Source organism: Solanum tuberosum, unplaced genomic scaffold (genome assembly GCF_000226075.1).
Source record: "Solanum tuberosum cultivar DM 1-3 516 R44 unplaced genomic scaffold, SolTub_3.0 scf00450, whole genome shotgun sequence".
Lineage (NCBI taxonomy): Eukaryota > Viridiplantae > Streptophyta > Magnoliopsida > Solanales > Solanaceae > Solanum > Solanum tuberosum.
The window spans coordinates 292,536-310,331 of NW_006239379.1; the positions used below are offsets into that span (position 1 = coordinate 292,536).

The following is a 17,796-nucleotide window of genomic DNA, read 5'->3' on the forward strand; positions in this document are numbered from 1 at the left end:
CATTGATAGATACTATTTGTAGGTTCATCTTCTTCGAACACGCATTACATGAAATATAGTATTAACCAAAATAGTTATCTATTTCTATAATTTTGCTCTTCCCAATAACATTGTATTCCTACAATTTCAAAATAAATACTATTATATAGTGTAACCCTGTTGAAATGGAAAATCACAAGCACAAGAAGCAAAATAAGAAAAGAACTTGTATTTCAGCCTCCAACAACTCCTTAATGTCCATATATATGGTTAAAAATATTTGTTCCTGAATAGAAAGGTTGTTAAGATTAGAGCTTTTTATAATTTGAACTTTTGTGGACATGGTGGAAAACTTTTGAATCAAAGATCTTGTGTAATCTATATCAAGATTTACATATATTTTTCTTGCATAGGTGGTGGAGAAGCTAACTTCACATATTATCAATGGATGCATTTGAAATGTAACTATGACATTTCTTCAAAACGTTAGCAACTAAATTCATAATAACTACTTGTGCACACCCAAAGTTAAAGGTCATAGTTGCCAATTGACACCAAGTTAAGAGCCATGTTTATGTATTATACCAATCAAAAACGGTTATCACGAAACTCTTTCACAGTTATTGAAGTCATTATCAATATGTTCGAGTCTGCATTCTTGTTATACAAATATGGAGAAAACTTTTCCCCAAGCTCTTCCCATGAGGTAATTTATTATTTAGTCGAACTATGCAGAAAAAAATAATTCAGTAATCAAACAATTCTCTTGTAAGAAGATAACAAACTAAATCAACTTAAAATGAGATGAGTGACTTATTAATCAGTAAGAATGTGGATGTCCTTATTTTTCCATTTCGAATCAGTGTTCTCCATATCACCGATTCCATATAAACAACCAATCACATCTACGACTAATGAAGAAGAAGTTCACTTAAAAATAATGTGGATGTTTAAATACTTTAGGAAAAAATTATTCACGTTATTTTTAACACTGATAAGATAGTGTTGTTCACCCTTGAGTCAATCATATCTAGATTAATAAATTAAAAATCGTTTATAGGATTTTCAACAACATCTTTAAACAAATTCTTGAGCGCAGTTGAGGCTAATAAAATAATTTTCAATGAGTTTTAAACATGTCAATATCCCTCAATGTTTTCAACAATTTTGAAGCTCTTGATGATAAATCTATAACCTTCACTTAACTTGTCTTTGAACCTGTTAACTTGATTTTTCCTAATTATACCATGCATCAAATTGCCTTGATAGAAGAAAACATTAAGTAATTTGAAAATTGAAACTTTCAAAAATAATATGCATTTGGAAAATAAGAATCAATATAATAAGTACCTTTTCATCGATAAATATCATATCCATTCTGATCAGCTCGCCATTTTTCTTAGATTTAATGGCATCCCACATTGTACAAAGTCTAACTCTTATCGTGAAATCATCTAGATCAGAAATCAATTCTGAAAGAAAAGAATTCGTCATTGTAAGAACTTAATTAAAAGGTATATAGAAAACGTAAATTTGAATATGAAAATGATTCACTACCAATCTATATATACTACAAGAATTGTGATATGAAAGAGGGGCCAATAAATTAATAGAGCAATTATTAGAGATTAATACACAATTTAAGACATTACAATTACAATTATGAGGAAGATGAAGGAACGAATTTTACAAAAAACATACCTCAGGAACTTGAAATGGAGAAGCTTAGCAGGAATACAGAAGAATATGTCTGGACAAAAAAAAACGACTCATAACATATTCAATTGGGTCATTATAGTCATGTATATGGGTCGGGCTTTAGTGTATACATTTAACAATTTAATATTATCTGAATTAAATAGGTGACATGTGGGCTGGAGCTAAACAATTATATTGTATGGTCTTTTTTAAGTCATTTATTTACATATTTTATGGGGAGAAATGATAAGAAAAAAATGCAAATGGTAGCCTTAGAGAGGTGTCATATCACATATTCTATATTCAACTTTATATATATATATTATTGTGATGATATCATAAAGGTTTTCCTAAGTCATTTGATGGTACATGAATGATACTACCACAATATATTATCATGATATTGAAATAGTATAATTGAGGAATAACCACTATTTCATAAAGTCAATCCCCAATCCATAATGTGGAACTTCTAAATCCTCAATGATACAGTAACAATATATGACATACTGTTATGGTATCATTGAGGAACAACTAGACATTCAGGGAAAATTGCACAAACTGAATGATACCATCATAGTATATATATATTGTGACAGTATCATAATGATTTTCCTAAGTCATTCAATGGTACATGAATGACACTACCACAGTATATTAATATGTTATCATGATATTTAGATGGTATAATTGAGGAACAACCACTGTTTTACCAAGTCAATCATGTATCCTTAATGATGGACTTCTAAAATATTCAGTGATACCATAATAGAAATTTAAGAAGAATTGCACAAATAATTGAATGATAGTGTGATGGTATCAAACAAACTAAAGGTCATCTGAGACTAGGCTAGGAAGGGGGCACACTGGCTGCATGGACATTTAGGGGTCGTTTGGTCAACTGTATTAGGAAAAATATTGCATGCATTAGCTTTGTATATTACTAATACCTTGTTTGGTACATTTTTCGAACTTATGCTAAACTAATGCTTGCATTCGTTATACACTCTATTGTGTATTACTAATAATATCATGAATTTCTAGGTATTAGTAATGCAACGATTTTAATCCATGCATTAGCATGGTTAAAGACACAATTGGCCCTTAAAATATTTTTTATATTTTTTTTTACCATAGTTGTGAAAGGTATCTTTGTAAATAAAACTTTTTATGCAATGCATGCTATTTTTAATGCACCAAATCAAACACTGCATATACATAATATATCTATAATTAATGCAAACATTACTGATACAAGCATTATTAATGCAAATATTACTAATACAAGCATTTTACACTACCAAACGACCTCTTAGGGAATTACTTAAGGGTTGGCTATGAGATGGTAATTAGTTTGTATTTATGTTCAATTAGTGTGGTTTTCCCTAAATATACAATGCGTGAAATTAAGCCTAGAAATACACTAATGGGAAGATACACTTTTAAATTGGAAAATAGCTATTAAATAGATATTATATTTGCGAATTATAATTTTATCAAACTATAGTTATATATATAATAAATGCATAGCATATATTTGTCTTACTATATAGTTTTTCCATTTTGTATTCTACTTAGGGTATTTTGTTTCTTCCAAGTGTGCTATTGGATAATACGGTGCTTCTCACCATTAATACTTTATACATTTCATATTAACTGAATTTGTGAAGTAATGCACGTCTATTAAATATAATTTAAATCATATTTTTTATTATTGATCTTTGTGAAATTATAAATATAACATTATAAATACTATAATTTATCTACTACAAAAAAAAAACCTTCATCAAAAGAAAAGGTAAATATAAAAAAGTAAATTCAAATATCAATTACAGCTTTAAAGAATTTAATTATTTTGACTAATGAAAAAAAGTATTGAAATTTCATGAAATAGAGGGAGTAACATTTTACATCGCCTTCATCAGATCTGGTCGTCTCTTTTATGTATGTATCTCCTTCATCTTTTGGCTGTTCAGTGCTTTTGGTTCTTCGTTTAATCTTGCCTTGCTTCTTGCTCGAATTTATTTCTTTTTTTGGGTGCATTTTGGGTATGTTTTCGTATTTGAGCTTCCTTTTTCGAACTGAATTTGGGTTTTTTTTTTGGTTCTTTGGAAGATTTGTAAATTTGAGCCTTATTTTTTGGGCCTAAAGGCACTAGCCGCCCTTGTTGCTTTGCTTGCCATGTTATAATGATGCTGAAATTTTTGATGGTGTAGTAAGTTGCCTTAGGGTGTTAGTAAGCAATGTTTTGAGAACTATTCTCAGAAGCACAGATAAAAGAAGTATAATGTCATGAAAGAGGGAAATTTTTTATGATGCTTTTTGAGCTATGGAAGTGATAAATTTTAATAACCTGATAGGAATAAATAATCTTTAGGTTTGTCCTTGTTAAAATTTTTAACCCTTATTTTTGTTGATAACCGTGCTGTCTGGGACAACTCGTATGCACCGAAATCACCTAGTAGTTTTGGCCTCCGCTCGAATTTGAACCCCGTACCTCATGTTCTCAACCCACTTTATCGACCATTAAGCCACTTCATTAACATCTGATCCTTATATCCCAAACCTTCCTATTATCAGTAACCATTTTTGGTTTCTAACTATGAACTATCAGCATTTGATATCAATTGCTCGCTTTAATCCAACTGAGGCTATATGGAATGTCTTGAGTTAAATTTAGTACGTTAGAAAGCTTTGATAGTTAGGTTCTCTCTTAATAATCAATCAATTTTTTTGTCTACCACGATTGTTAAGTATTACAGAGTGAAATGTATTTGATTTATCAATTATTGTAGCCCAAGGTTGTAAATGATGAAGATCGATTTTAGCGGACTTGAACCAAGTGCCCCACTTCGAGGGGAGTCTTCTGAGCTGTTTGATGGAATTTCGAATTCTCCATCATTCCATCTTCCTAATACTGCTAATGTGAGTCTGACTATTTTGCTGTTGTGTCCGATTATATTAAATTAATTGGGGATCTATGAAGTCCTAATTCTCTAACTATGTTTACTTTTTATCCTGTATGTTCTTTTAGTTTGATGGTTTTCAAAAAGAAGCAATCCAAATGGTGAAGCCTGCGAAGGGAACCACAACCCTTGCTTTCATTTTTAAAGGAGGTGTCATGGTTGCTGCTGATTCTCGGGCTAGCATGGGAGGATATATATGTAAACCCCTTTGCTCATTATTGTCTTTATGTTAAACAATGTGAAGAAATTCTTTAATTACTTATCAACTCTTCTACTGTTATGAGCATCCATTTGTCAATGGCTGTTGTGACCTTGCTGCCTACCCTGTGCCCCTGCCAAATGACTTGATACGAGACATGCAAGACCTCATTATTTTCATGATTGAGTTTTTTTCTTTTTGGGTGCAAGTGAAGTTATATTTACCCGGTTTGAGCATAAAATGTTATTGGTTTTAAAAATTTCCACGTTCTACAAAATTTCTTCTGTGGCTTATTCAAGTTTATCTCTATGTCATATGCTATACCTTTTTAAGAGTATGGTTCTGTTGTCAATGTCACTATAGTTATTGGTACAATGACTAGAACTTGGAATTAGTGTCTTAAGCAGCAAGGTGTTTGGATAAATAGAGACATAATCTGATTTCTTATTGATCAGAAAAGAAAAGTCTGATTTATTGGGTACCTGAAACAAAACTTTAATTAACTTCAACTTTTATAGGTTGTGTTATGGAGTTATGCTATACGAGACTTGGATATGTTTTAGTTTTGGGTGTGTCATATTTGACTGTCAAGTTCTTCACTAGAGGAATGTGAATTCCAAATTTAGGTAAAATACACTTCTACTTTGTTTGGACGATACAAATACTCTTTTAAGTGTTATTTCTTGATCTATTGCAGTTCTTTTGATTTGGCCTGACCTTTTAAGAAATATCTTCCTTTCCTTGTAATATTTTGCAGCATCTCAATCTGTGAAGAAAATCATTGAAATTAATCCATATATGCTTGGCACAATGGCTGGTGGGGCTGCTGACTGCCAATTCTGGCATAGAAACCTGGGAATCAAGGTATTTGGTTATAAAATACTTATGCTTCCTTTTCCAAGTTGCTGTATTTACCCATTTTTGCCAGGGGAGTACTTGATATAGATCAATTCTGGACCTCTGTACATTACAGAGAGTCAGAGACCCTGTATTCTAGAGAATTTTAATGCTTCTGACTGCACATATTTATCTAGGATGGCTATGTTCTCCCTTCACTCAATAGTAAAAAAGAGAAAGGAAAAAGGTAGAGTATAAGCTAATAGTAAGAATGAAAATATGATTACATTGAAGAGGTAAAAAGAAAGAAATGCCTAAATTTAAGTGGTGTTAGGTTTGGTCAGGAAACGATGATTGGAAATTTTTTACTCCCTGCCTGTTAGAGAACTGGTTCTTTGAAAGTCTCTTTCTGGTTAGTTTCTTCAAGACTAAGCCTCCTTCTGTTGGCCATCTTTCACTCTGCAGATTAAGGTCTCCTGACTTTAAAGTCTAATTGTGCTTATTTAGAAAATAAAAAAAGGGTAGGGGATTGGGGGGAACGTAGGGGTGGCAATTGGATGGGTTAAAATGGGTCAAGACCCAACCCAACCCAAATTTACTTGGGTCCCAAAGGGGTTGGGTCAAAACAGGTCAAGTAACGGGTCATAACCCAACCCGCCCAACTTGACCCAACTTCCTCCTTTAATTTTCAACATATTCACTTCCAGAGAAAGCAACAATCTTTCCCAACAGATTCACCCAACTTCCTCCTTTAATTTAAAGGAAAATGATGACTAAAATTTAAATACAAAAATGGAAATACCAAGGATTAATTATGAACAAAGAGCCAGCTGGAATACAAAACAAAGTCATTACAAACAATATAAACATATTGTATGAGAAAAATAGACTACACACAGACAAAAAAAAAACTAAGCAATACTGCTTAAGCTCTGAAACTAGTTTATGATAATAAAAAATTCGATCCCACAAAAAAAGAAGCTCTCCCAACACAAAATCAAATGAAGTATTCTAGCCTAAATATATCAGCTTTCGGGTACAACTTGATCATAATTTTCTTTCAGTTTCTCTTGATTTTCCTGCCCAAGTTCCCCCTTAATAGGCTGTCAATACCAAAACACAGAAGTTGACTTCTTGGTGGCTCCAACATTTGCAAGATCCTGAAAACACAGAGTTTATCATATTGCAAATTATGTCAACAAGTGATCAATTTAACTCAACAAATGGCCTAATTATGAGACATCAAGAATGGATGCACTGTAGGTGGTATCAAGTTTTTATCGAGTGTACTGAGCTCAAGTTAGTTGGAGAAAACTTTGAGTTGAAAGAGCTACTCTGATCACCTGCATTAGGTACTAAACTAGAGCTACTGTATGCTGCTGTATTTATGGAAGAACTGCATGAACTGAAGTTGCACACTAGCTGTGCAAACATGTTATGAGCAGTGAGTCAGTGGCTACATAAATTCTTTTGATGCTTTGACCTTTGTATAATCAAGCACCAGTGGTAGAATAGTACCCTGCCACGGTACCGACCTGAGGTCGCTTCTCGGCTGGCACATAACTCATCTCCATAAGGTAGGGGTAAGGTCTACATACATTCTACCCTCCCCAAATCCCACCTTGTGAGATTAAATTGGATTTGTTGTTTTTGTTTTGACCTTTTTATCTTATAGTACAATCAAGATAAAAATGAATTCGTCATAATACACCTTTCAAAGCTAGAAAGAACTTGTCTTAATTCAATATCTTTGTAAAGTTAAGTGACTGATTGCTCTAGACCGTGTTAGATTCTTCAAGGAATGATCTCCTAGTTACACCAGATTGTACTAACAAAGTTTGAAGCAAACAACCGAAGATCAATCTGTCCTTATCATGAATAGAGAGGCAGACCCCCATGCAACTGGAAACCTGGAACTCTAGTAGTCAAAATTTCAGTTACATCCCCTCTGAACACCACCCTTCCAATAAAATAGAGAAACACAAGGAATGCAACTTGACAATTGACAGCTTCTGTGTTGTTTGTTATATGGAAATATGTCAATCTTTTAGTCAAGTGCAAAGGTGCATTTCCTAGAATCTACATTGTTCATAGCCTACTCTAGACAGTAAATCAAATCTAGGAGGATATACTAAGTTACTAACGATTGCAATAACGATGATTAGCATTCAAAACCTAGCAGTTAACTCTCCACATCAATTGCAATATCATCTTAATCAGAATCATCAGCCGCTATAAATAGACAAAACAGAATTGATAACTACATAGAAAGAGTAAAGAAAAAAAATGTCATAATACATATCAACATGAGTAAATTATACCTCCATGTCCATAGAGCCAATCTTGAGCACACAACTTGGCTTCTGCATTTTCCGGTAAGATTGAACTTCGATAGCTTCCAATTACTCGTCCTCCAATGCTGACCGTTGATTCAGACACAACAGTACTAATAGGTATACTTAAAACATTTTTTGCCATCAGTGATAGCTCAGGATATCTATTCATGTTAACTTTTCAAAATTTGAGTACATCTAGATTGCATTTCCCTTGCGGTCAAGTACATGCTCTTGCTCTTCCAAATATAGTTGTAATTGTGTTTTTTCCGAATTAGATTATGTCTGGCTTGCAAACAATTGAAATTTATCCATTCATCTCTCATCTTAGTATCACATTCATCAACAGCACTTCCCACCAATGCACTACTAGATGCTGGAGATTTCATGTACTCAAACAATTGGTGCAAATTATCTTCAACAGCCTTCACCTTTTCATTACAAGTCAAAGAGTCAAGTTTTGAAAAGAAAAATTTCACGAATTTCCACTTGTATCGAGGGTCAAGAACGACTGCCAAAGACAAAATGGGAGTATACTCTTGCCAATACTTTGTAAATTTCTTTTCCATTTCCTCCACCATTTCTTTAATATCAGAATGTTGACTATTTTTCTCTCCATTATCAACAAGTCAATTTTCCAAACTTAATGAGAAAACAAGTTGGCCATCGGATATTGATTTCCCGAAAATAGAGTAGTGATTTCATCAAAAGGCTTTAGGAATTGGCTATTGTTTCTGCCTTATTCCAATCCATTTCTGAAGGACAACATTCAAAATCTGCATCAAGTAACTTGAAGTCAAAAAAGGTCAACGATATGGAATAGCACTTTCAAGCATAAGAAAAGTGTAGTTCCATCTCGTAGGCACGTCTTAATGCACTTTCGCAGTCAACTTCAATCGAAGATTCTTGATACAATCTATAAAGTTAGAATGGCGTTATGACGACCCTCTAGGGTGAAGTTGGGTCGTCACACTAGGATCATAGACGAGAATGACAGTATCTGTAAGGAGTTGGAGGGGTGTAAGGATGCAAAATATGAGAGGAAGGAATCATCACTTCCTTGGAGTGTTGGCTCATGGATGCATTAAGCACAATTGAAACCAGGAAGGCCGAGATGGAACTTGGAAGCGCTCGAGAAATTGAAGCTTCAGGATCTGTGACGTGCAAAGGAGACAGGATCATAGGGAGGCCAAGATTGAGGCTCCCAAGCCATCGATGTTCAAAGGCGCTCGTGACGCGCAAAAGGTGGAGAATTTCCTTTGGCACTTGGAGAATAACTCAAGTGTAACAAAGTGAAGAGCGACAAGAACAAGATCAACACTGTCGTATTATACCTCTCGGAAATGGCCATGCTATGATGGAAGCAAAAGGAGTCAGAAATAGGGAATGGGCTTTGCACCATCAACACATGGGAGCAATTTCAAGTCGACTTCAAGAAGGCCTTCTTTCCCAACAACGTCATCTATGAGGTAAATCGCTGATTTAGAGAATTGAAGCAAATAGGAAACATACGAGCATAAGTGAAGCAACTCACCACCCTCATGCTCCGAATTCCCAACCTCATGAATAAAGATATGTTGTTCCACTCATGGATGGGCCAAGACGCAGTTGAAACGTGGACATGTTAGGACTATTGATGAAACCATCACACAGGCAAAGCTTTGACAAACTTTAGGCATGACAAAGGTAGAGGAGAGGAGATGAGAGGTAGTCAAACAAAAGAAAGGAACAGTAGCCACATCCCAAGAATCATGACACCTCTAAGTCTGATGGCAAGAAGTTTGGATGTCAAAGCGATGCTGAGAGGAAGGAAACAATTGCTACATATGTGGTGTCCCACATGGCTATGCAAGATGCCCTAAACTGAAGAACCTTGGTGCCATATTACGGGAATGGTAGGAGAGAGATGCACAAGAATGAGGGCAAGGTTCGGGCACGACGTAGTTTGGCATGATTGGACTATGCAAAGCTCTCACAAAGCAATCAAAGAAGTTGAAAGAATACAACATACAATATGTAGACATTAAGATCAATGGACGACCAACTCGTGCTATGGTCGACATAGGTGCGGAGGCCAACGTCATGTCCAAGACCACAACAACAAAGTTGGGGTTGAGTTATAGTCCAAGTAACACCCACCTCAAGACGGTCAACACTCAACACACCACTGACTCTCGTGTGCGTAGTCGCTCATGGAGTAAGCATTACGTTAGGCAAGTGGCAAGGTAAAACCAACTTTATTGTCGTTCCTTTAGACATCTTTGACATAATTCTTGGGCAAGAATTCTTCCAGAAATGTCACACAATGATCGATCCCTATCTCCAACGACTCTTGGTCATGGAGCGAGAAGGATCACGTATGGTGCCCCGTACCAAAGACACAAGGGCAAGCACAACTTTTGGCTATACAACTTGTAAAGGGGTTAAAAAAGGAAGGGACGATGTTCTTGAAAACCACTACAAGTTTTGAGGGAGATAGAGATAAGAAGTCGTTGTCGTGTTACATGTCTATTGGAAGGGTAAATCATCGGAAGAAGCTACATGGGAATGAAATGAGGACTTATGGCTATTCAAATATAAGATCTGAGAGTTTATGCAACAATAATGCGCTGTGGTCGTCGCAATATCAGGTGGGGGAGAGTGTGACGATCCGCCACATTATCACGCTACATAAGCACCGCGTAAGTGCCACATGGCATAAAGTTGTCTATGTGGAAGCTTACATAGAAAAGAAAACTAGTCCTTGCTGGAAGATTCTAGAGAAATGTAGGGATTTCCCATGGTAGATCCTAGAATTCCATGGATTTGCATGGAAGGTCCTTGAAATATTCTAGTTATATAGAGAATTCTAGAAGGAGGACTTATTTGTAAATATATAGGGACTTGCTTCACAATTATTATTTACATATTAACCCCTAAGTTAGTAGTATAAATAGAGGGGAAACCATTTGTAAATTCATCAAGCAAGAATCAAGCAAATCTTCCAAGTCTTGAGCAATACAAAAACCTTCTTAAGTAATTCTCTTGTGTCTTTCTTCATTCCCTTAGCGGTCTAGTTTGAAAAAAGCTTACTTGAACTTGCAAAATCGTGAAAGATTCGTGAGCAAGTTGTCTAGTGCCGCACGGTGTACTTAGTTGAAGTCTAAGTCCGTGACACTAGACTCAGAACCTTTCACATATTTAATGCTCTCTTGTGTTAAAGATTGATGCCTCTATTGACTTTAGACCTGCTTTCACAATCAGATTTAGAATGTGATTTGTACAACAAATATGGACAAAGTCCCCATTACATACCAAAGAATACATCAAGTTCAAGTGCTCTTTCAAATTATCCACAATTTTCTCATTGTAACTTGCATTACTTAATGTTATCGAGAATATTTTCTTCTCGATTCCCAATTCCTTCAAAAAGTTTATCAATATCGGTTCCAAAACTTGACTGATATGTGGAGGAGGCACATGGCAGAATATCAAAACCCTCTTTTTCAAAATCCAATTCAAATCAACAAAATGAGCCGTCAAACAGAAATAACCATTTAAGGTAATTGATATCCACAAATCAGTAGTTAAGCATACTCTACTAGGAATTTCTGCAATTTCTTAATAAACTTTTTCTTTTTGCTTTTGATATAATTTCAAAACATCAACCTTTGAAGTATTTCTTGAAATAGTTTTGATAGTATGATTCAAGAAACTAAGTATCTCCCTTGTACCTTCCTATTCCACGAATGCAAAAGGTAAGTGATGCCTTGCTATAGCTTTCGCAATCAATTCACGAAACAATTCATTATTCACAACTGGATAACGACCTGATTCTGACACATTAATATGACGCTTAGCTAGGTGACGCTTTAAATTTGAAGTATCAGCCAAATAACCTGGATTAAGGTCAAGTGTTAACTTCCAAAATTGATCCCATACCTTAAGCTCTTCTTGCTTGTAGAATTGGCTTCGATCAACTCTTTGACTTGATCTGTATTTTCCATCAATTTCTGAAAAAAGTAAAATTTTTTTGTTTATCTTCAATTAATTCTCAATCCAGAAAAGGGGTTTTGAGTTGTGAGACCAGTTACTAGAGTTCTCTTGAAATTTTTAATAGTAGTAAAACTCACATAAAAGGTTTTCAGTAGTGTGTGTTGTAGAGGATGTTTTAGTGCAAGTGGGATCGTTGATATTCCTAGTAGACTTCGTAGTGCTGAATTTTGAACCAGATCCTGAGGTCCCATTCATCTTGGGAAGACCTTTCTTGGCTACAGGGCGTGCCATGATAGATGTAGCAGCTAGGCAACTCACTATGCGGGCACATGATAAAGTGGACGTTTTCGATGTGTACAAGGCATTGAAGCTCCCAACTGTATATGAAGAGTTGTCTGCAATAACGGTTATAGATCTTGAGGCAGAGGCTCGATATATTGCGTCCAAGGACCCATTAGAGCGAGTGCTAGTAGGAGATGATATCTATAGGATTGCTGAGGTACAGGAAATGGTATAATTTCTTGATGTAGCACTTGTAGGCACATCAAGTGATCACTGGGAGCCTTTGAACAGAGTGTTGGGTCCTCCACCCAAGCCCTCCATTGAAGAAGCACCCAAGCTGGAGTTAAAAGCATTGCCAGCCCACCTCAGGTATGCATTTTTTGGGTGAAGATAAAACTTTACCAGTTATTTTGTCTGCAACATTGTCTATCATGAGGAAGAGACAATGTAGCAGATCAGTCGCAGCAGCCTCGAAGAGAAGAAGAGAAGAAGAAGAAGAAGAAGAGAACTTACCTTGGCAGTAATAAAAATATAGAAAAAAACACAGCAGCAACCAAGGATAGAAAAAAAAAGTCGCAGAGCAGAAGAGAAGAAGAGAACTTATAGTAGCAGTCGCAGCCGTCCAAAAAAAAAATTTGAAGTCGCGAAAGAGGTATGTGAAGTCGCGTAAGGATTTCAGAAATTATTAAAAAGAAAAAAAAACTTACATTTTAAAAAAAAAAAACCTAATTAGCGCTTTTTCAAATTAAGCGCGCCTTTTCACGCTTTTTCTTTTCTTGCGCTTCTCGCTTCAACGGTAGAAGCGAGCACTTTTTCAATATTGCCTCGCTTCAGGAAATAAAAGCGCAGGGGCTGCGCTCTGCCTCGCTTTGCGCTTTAAGCACGCTTTTCCTCGCTTTTTATAACACTGGTCACTACATCTACTTCCAGCATACCGGCAGTTTTCTGTATCACAGGTTTCACTCCTCCTCCATTCCATTCGGGGTTACCCTGTGATATCCTGTTCAGCAAGGTGAATAACTCATCATAAGTCTTCTCCAAAGCCTGACCACCTGCAGCTGAATCAAGTAAAATTTTGGTGTTAGGCTCCAATCCTTCAATGAAGGTATGGACCAACACCTCGTTAGCCTGATGATGATGTGGACAACTCATTAACATCAATTTAAACCTATCCCAAGCTTGGTACAAGTTCTCTCCTCCTTTCTGTCTGAAACTCAAGATGTCGCTCCTTAACTTAGCTGTTTTCCCAGATGAGAAAAATCTGATAAGGAACTTCTGTGCAAGATCGTCCCAGAATGTAATAGAGTTAGCGGGCTCAGAATTTAGCCATCTTTTTGCTTCTCCAAGCAGAGAAAAGGGGAATAAAGTGAGCCTCACATAATCCACATTCACTCTAGCTGGAGTGTAAGTATCACTGATCTCGAGGAAATTCTGTATATGGACTATTGGTTCCTCGTGCGACAGACCAGTGAACTGCCCATTAGTGTGCAATAGTTGCACCATTCTCTGCTTCAGTTCAAACCTTCCACCAGCTTCAGGTTTCTGAATGCAAGAAGTCACATTGGTGGTACGTGGGATTGCCACGTCTCTTACTTTCATCTCAGCCATTACTGCAGATTCCTCTTGCTCAACTCTTGCTACTGGAGATGTTGGTTCACTAGCAACAAGAGGGACTGGGTAAGTGAGTCTTCTTTGCCTTCTTCGGTAGTGAACGAATCTTTCCGGTTCAGCTAGAGGTTCTACCAAGCCCTGTTCGTCTTCCAGTTTGGAAATTCAACACAACCTACAAAATGAATTGCTAAGATCAAGTTGTCAACACTTGCTTTTTAACTTCAGAAATCAGAAAAAATCAAATACTTCCTAATTCTAAAGTCTCCGGCAGCGGCGCCAAAAAACTTGTTGCGCCCAAATCGCACACGCAAGTGTACGTGGTCGTTCAAGTATTAAAGTGGCTCTTATAAAGAGCTGGGTATCGTACCCACAGAGACTTACGATTAGAATCACTTGATTGTTCCAATACTTCCAGCTAAACACAAGTGTTATCAAGGTTTCAAGAGTGATTTATGTAATAATCTACGAGTTAACCAAAATTAAATGATTCAATTTCAAGGGTTTCAAACAATGATTGGGTAAAAGTCCAGGGCTGCAGCTCTTATCAGGATTCATGCAATTATATTATTTAAATGGATGTTAATCAACTATCGAATCAATGATCACAGGGTTAAATGTATGATTATGGTCTCCCGACCTCTAATCGCCTACGATAAATGACAACCTAACTACATCGTTGAGCGGGGATAGGTTGGACTAAGTACCGAGCATTACTATTTCTTCCTGTATAATGACCAAGCATGGTTTCTAGGTATATCCCTATCCTAGATACAAATTAACCCTAATTATTAAGAGAAAATCATGCTCCTTATGCCCCACGTTCTATCCTCTTATTCCTCTCCCGAGTTCAATTCGGACAATGTGTTTATTTCAATAGTGATCAGGCACGAAATACGAAAAACAAGAACATAAGAATGATTCATATGATAATCAATATTAACCCAATGAAAACTCAACAAATTACAATCATCCTGTAGCCACATCCCTAGAACTAGGGTATTTAGCTACTCATAACAATAGTTTCGATCAAGCAATGTTTAATTATCATAAAGAGATCGAAAGTAAAAGAGTTTAGGAAAGAACCCTAAAAAATGATGAAATAGCTCTCCAAGTCGTCGTTCTTCAAACCCAGAAAAAGAATATTTTAATAAAATAAAATATTAACCTATTTATACTAAAGTCGAAACGGCCAAATCTGGCATGCTATGGCGTGACGCAGAGGTGTTTCTTAGATTCACTTTATGGCAAGAAGGCCTAATTCGCGACGCGGCCACTCCACGGAGTGTTCTGTCCCAAATTGCTTTTTTGCGAACAAAAAGTAGAACCCCTCTCTGCGACGCGGAGAGTACACTGAGTCTTCTGTCTGGAAAATATTTCACGAGCCAGATAAAATTCCGCGACGCGGAGAGGATACGGTTATGCCTTGAAATTCATTTCTTCCTTTTTCTTCCTTGCTTCCTTTCGACTCAGATCTGTTGTGTTCTCCAATGTCCATTCCAATGCTCGTTTCTCTATTTAAGCTCACCTACACAACTAATCATGCTGGTTAGTACATATAAAATCAAACGACTCTAAATGACTATAAACAAACACGAATTGATTTCAAACTTGGCTTAAATATGGGTATTTTTAGGTCCTTAGGCATATAAATACGCCTAAGATCATGTGTACTGGGTACTGCTAATTTTTTTGGGAAAGTTTTTCATTATTCAGCAGACCAAAAGGAAATCACCTTCTTATTACTCATATCACAAATGGATGTCCAATAGTACTGGCTTTCATTACTGCCTTATACAGGGGTGTTATTCACCAATCACTTACACCATTCTATTCACAAATTTTTCAAAATACTTTGAGGAGAAGCCCCAAATAACAGAGAAACCATTGGAAGACTGAAGAAGAAAGGAAAGGATAAGAAACTTACTAGAAGAAAGTAGAGAATAGAGATCGTTGGAGCAGGGAATTGATTCCGAGTTCTGAGAATGGGTTCTGCCGTTCTGCAATTGTATGGGTTCCGACTGCCTCATCTCCTTATTTCTAGAGTTTTAACCCGTTGGGTTGGGTTTTAAGTTTTATCCCGCTGGATTACACCAACTTAACCCATTTTTACCCAATATTTAGTGGGTTTATTTGGGATCAACCCAATATGACCCATATCTATTTTGTTTATAACCCAACCCATTCTTACCTAGCTGGGTTGGGTCGGGTTGGGCATATTTTTGCCACCCCTAGGGGAACATATATATCCTCTACCCCTGACCCATTTGCAGAAGAAAGTTCTGAAGTTCTTTTTTTTATTTTCATAAGAGGTAGTAAGGATTTTGGCTTCCTGTACTTTGGAAGAGTTAGTCACTGTTTTTTTTTGTGATTCAGTGCCGTCTTCATGAGCTGGCAAACAAAAGGAGAATTTCAGTTACTGGAGCTTCAAAGCTGCTGGCAAACATTTTATATTCTTACCGTGGAATGGGTTTGTCTGTTGGAACTATGATTGCTGGTTGGGATGAGAAGGTAGTAAAAGATGAATGCTGGTACAGTTTGCAGAATGTCAAATTCCTGTATTCTTACTAATATAAAAACTTGATTGTGCAGGGTCCAGGACTATATTATGTCGATAGTGAGGGAGGACGGCTTAAAGGAAACAGATTCTCTGTTGGATCTGGTTCTCCTTATGCTTATGGTGTTTTGGATAATGGGTGTGTGTTCTCTTCCACATTTCTTTATCAGCTTTTCCATGGTTCCCCCTAGTGTCTACTTGAGAATGATTGTTAGCTAGAATCGTCATATATGTATGACGAAGGTGATTTCAGATATCATAATACTCATGTCTTTCGTATATGGCGTGTGCATATTGAAGTTCAAAGACATGAGATCAGATGCATTTACTTGTTGGCCATACTTTACTTCAGTGTCTTCTCAAAGAGAGAGTTGTGTTGTGCCCCTAAGGTTACTCAATACGCTGAAGGGTGAGAGGAAGGGGGAGGGGGGGGGGGGGGTTACAGATGTTTCAAAGCGACTGCATAATTTATTGTGCTGATCACTTTGACAGCTTTGTTACACATTTTTGACTTTAGGAAACCACTGAACTCTTGCCTCCTATCTCTAATTCTAATTTTCCTCCCTATGCTGTTTCACTCTAGATACCGAAATGATCTGTCTGTGGAAGAAGCAGCTGAGTTGGCTAGACGAGCTATTTATCATGCTACATTCCGTGATGGAGCTAGTGGAGGTGTTGCTAGTGGTATGTTTCTTGCAATCTCATCCACAAAAGAGGAAATACAAATATTAGTTGGCTTTCCCCCGTCTTTCTGTTGTATATTCGTTCCGTGGTCTCTGTGTATTTGTCATTAACTCGTGGATCATTTCAGTTTATCATGTCGGACCAAATGGATGGAAGAAGCTATCAGGAGACGATGTTGGAGAACTCCACTACCACTACTATCCCATTGAAGTGGCAGCCGTGGAGCAGGAAATGGCTGAAGTGTCAGTGGCCTGAGGAAAATCAAAACCATCAAATATGTTCTCATCTTCACTAGTTAGAGAGACAGTTTAGTTTTCTTCTCAGACTGTATTGTGGTCTTTCAATCTGTAAACCGTAAAAAATTACCTACACCCGATGTTTAAACCAAGCCAATAGATGCAAGGCTGTGTGTTTCGTTCACACATTCATCACTTAATTATGTTTTAGTTGTATGCACACTTCAATTTTTAACTGCTAAGTTTAAATTATCTAATTTGCAGGGTTTTCGGAAACAGATTCCCGACCCTACAAAGGTAGGGGTAAGGTCATCTTATCCTTTCCAAATCTTGCTCGTGAGATTATACTGAGTATGGTGTTGTAAGGTTAAATTATGTAGTTTAGTGTAAATACTAGATGCGGCTTACAAGTGAGATGAAAAGTACAGAAGTGATAAGTTAA

The 17,796-nt window shown here is 36.5% G+C and overlaps 1 protein-coding gene across 2 annotated transcripts; it reads left to right on the top strand.

Moving 5' to 3' along the window:
* Positions 1-3,536: 3,536 nt before the first annotated feature.
* On the top strand, positions 3,537-17,611 carry LOC102600772 (proteasome subunit beta type-5-like). 2 transcript variants are annotated; one of them, XM_006363708.2, is made up of 8 exons: positions 3,537-3,621; positions 4,473-4,602; positions 4,712-4,841; positions 5,600-5,706; positions 16,254-16,388; positions 16,470-16,573; positions 17,018-17,118; positions 17,246-17,611. In XM_006363708.2, the coding sequence occupies exons 2-8, from the start codon at positions 4,486-4,488 to the stop codon at positions 17,371-17,373; spliced, it is 822 nt and encodes a 273-aa protein (XP_006363770.1). In that variant the 5' UTR covers positions 3,537-3,621; positions 4,473-4,485; the 3' UTR covers positions 17,374-17,611. The 2 variants fall into 2 exon arrangements, with proteins under 2 accessions (XP_006363770.1, XP_006363771.1); XM_006363709.2 differs by lacking the exon at positions 3,537-3,621 and adding an exon at positions 3,631-3,725.
* Positions 17,612-17,796: the final 185 nt, after the last annotated feature.

Excerpts from the sequence above, each read along its gene's own strand:
- LOC102600772 (XM_006363708.2), top strand. The coding sequence starts at position 4,486 with ATGATGAAGATCGATTTTAGCGGACTTGAACCAAGTGCCCCACTTCGA. Across the intron at positions 16,389-16,469 it reads TTGCTGGTTGGGATGAGAAG|GGTCCAGGACTATATTATGT; the intron begins GTAGTAAAAGAT and ends TTGATTGTGCAG. Across the intron at positions 16,574-17,017 it reads TATGGTGTTTTGGATAATGG|ATACCGAAATGATCTGTCTG; the intron begins GTGTGTGTTCTC and ends GTTTCACTCTAG.